General features: G+C 34.3%; 1 protein-coding gene across 1 annotated transcript; it reads left to right on the forward strand.

Annotated features, from left to right (window-relative positions):
* The first annotated feature begins 723 nt into the window (after positions 1 to 723).
* Positions 724 to 1,659, forward strand: LOC102951571 (olfactory receptor 6C3). Its single transcript, XM_007081447.2, has one exon. It carries the CDS (start codon positions 724 to 726, stop codon positions 1,657 to 1,659), a length of 936 nt encoding a protein of 311 aa, XP_007081509.2.
* Positions 1,660 to 2,033: the final 374 nt, after the last annotated feature.

The following is a 2,033-nucleotide window of genomic DNA, read 5'->3' on the forward strand; positions in this document are numbered from 1 at the left end:
TTAGGTTATTTATTCAATCATATAGTAAATACATATGTATTATTACATAATATATAAATATAATGTCCTTACATAATCTTGAACTATACCAAAAATATTAATGTAAAAATAAATTAGTAAGTAATAATTTATAACCTATTTTGTTAAGAAAGTTATTGATTACTTATATCGTACCAAGTATAATGGTTATTACTTTAGTCTTCTAAATTTTACTTTTACCTTGGGATGGAATTAAGATTATCCATTTATGCTTCTAGGTAGTGGCATCCTTTAATAAATACTTGACAGAAAAGAAAGAAAAAATGCATATCTCTTACTTTTTCAAGAAGATTCTAATGATTTGTATAAATTGGACAAAGCAAGAAGTACTGATTTTATTTATCATCTTTCAATGATGATAAATCATCACTCTCAATGATGTGAGTTACTGTATGAAGATTTCCAAACTTCTGGTACATTTCAAATAAGAAAACTAGTAAATAAAGCAAAACTCACAAATGTGTATGAAAACCAAATACGAACAATAGAGTTCAATTGAAAATAAGATCAGCATGGATTATAGAATATACTTTAGAATTGTATCCAAGACGGTGATATTGATCATCATGAATTATATCTTTCATCTCCTCCCTTTAATATTCTTGCCACCTAAATATCTTTAAGAGAAGAAAAAGGAGAGGGAGACAGACAGAGACAGAGAGACAGGGAGAGAGAGACCGAGAAATGAACCACACAGTGATCACAGAGTTTGTCCTGCTTGGCCTTTCTGATGATCCTGACCTTCAGATTGTGATTTTCCTCTTCTTATTTATCACATACATATTAAGTGTCGCTGGAAACCTGACTATCATCACTCTAACCTTGGTGGACCCTCATCTACAGACACCAATGTATTTCTTCCTCCGAAACTTCTCTTTCTTAGAAATCTCATTTACAACTGTCTGTATTCCTAGATTTCTAGGAGCAATTATCACCAGGGATAAAACTATTTCCTTTAACAATTGTGCAGCCCAACTCTTTTTCTTTATTTTCATGGGGGTGACAGAATTTTACATTCTCACTGCCATGTCCTGTGATCGCTACATTGCCATCTGCAAGCCTCTGCATTACACCGCCATCATGAACAGGAAACTCTGCACCTGGCTTGTGCTCTGTGCGTGGCTGGGAGGGTTCCTGACCATTTTCCCACCCCTCATGCTTCTGCTCCAGCTGGATTACTGTGCTTCCAATGTCATTGATCACTTTGCATGTGACTATTTTCCCCTTTTACGACTGTCTTGTTCAGATACATGGTTTCTAGAAGTCATCGGTTTTTACTTTGCGTTGGTTGCTTTGCTATTCACTCTGGCATTGGTGATTTTATCTTACATGTATATTATCAGAACTATTTTGAGAATCCCATCTGCCAGTCAGAGAAAAAAGGCTTTCTCCACATGTTCCTCTCATATGATTGTCATCTCCATCTCTTATGGAAGCTGTATATTCATGTATGCTAATCCCTCTGCAAAAGAAAGGGCATCATTGACCAAGGGAGTAGCTATTCTCAATACCTCTGTTGCCCCCATGCTGAACCCCTTCATTTACACTCTAAGAAACCAGCAAGTGAAGCAAGCCTTCAAAGATGTGGTCCATAAAGTAGTATTTTCTTCAAATAAATGAAATATTTATTTTGGCAAACAAAGGACATGCTAAAGAGTAAGTAGGTAAAATCTTAAAATTCCTAAATATCTGTATCCGTATGCTTGTTCCCATAGTCTCTTATATGCCACCTTACAGTTAACTTAATGTTTTTCCAGTCCATTTCCACTTCCACACCCAGATTTCCCCAATGCATGGTTTATTCACTTGTTTTAAAATATGGTAAACTTTATTTCTCCTACAAAATTTTTGGGTATGGATTTCTTTAAGACATACCCTATAACAGAATGTGGAAAAATAGTTTTAATTCTATTAATAAAAAATTCCTAAAAAATACATATAACAGCATATCATACTTTGAATGTAGAGTTTCAAAATCAGTGTGTGATTTCTTT

This window comes from Panthera tigris, chromosome B4 (assembly GCF_018350195.1).
Source record: "Panthera tigris isolate Pti1 chromosome B4, P.tigris_Pti1_mat1.1, whole genome shotgun sequence".
NCBI lineage: Eukaryota > Metazoa > Chordata > Mammalia > Carnivora > Felidae > Panthera > Panthera tigris.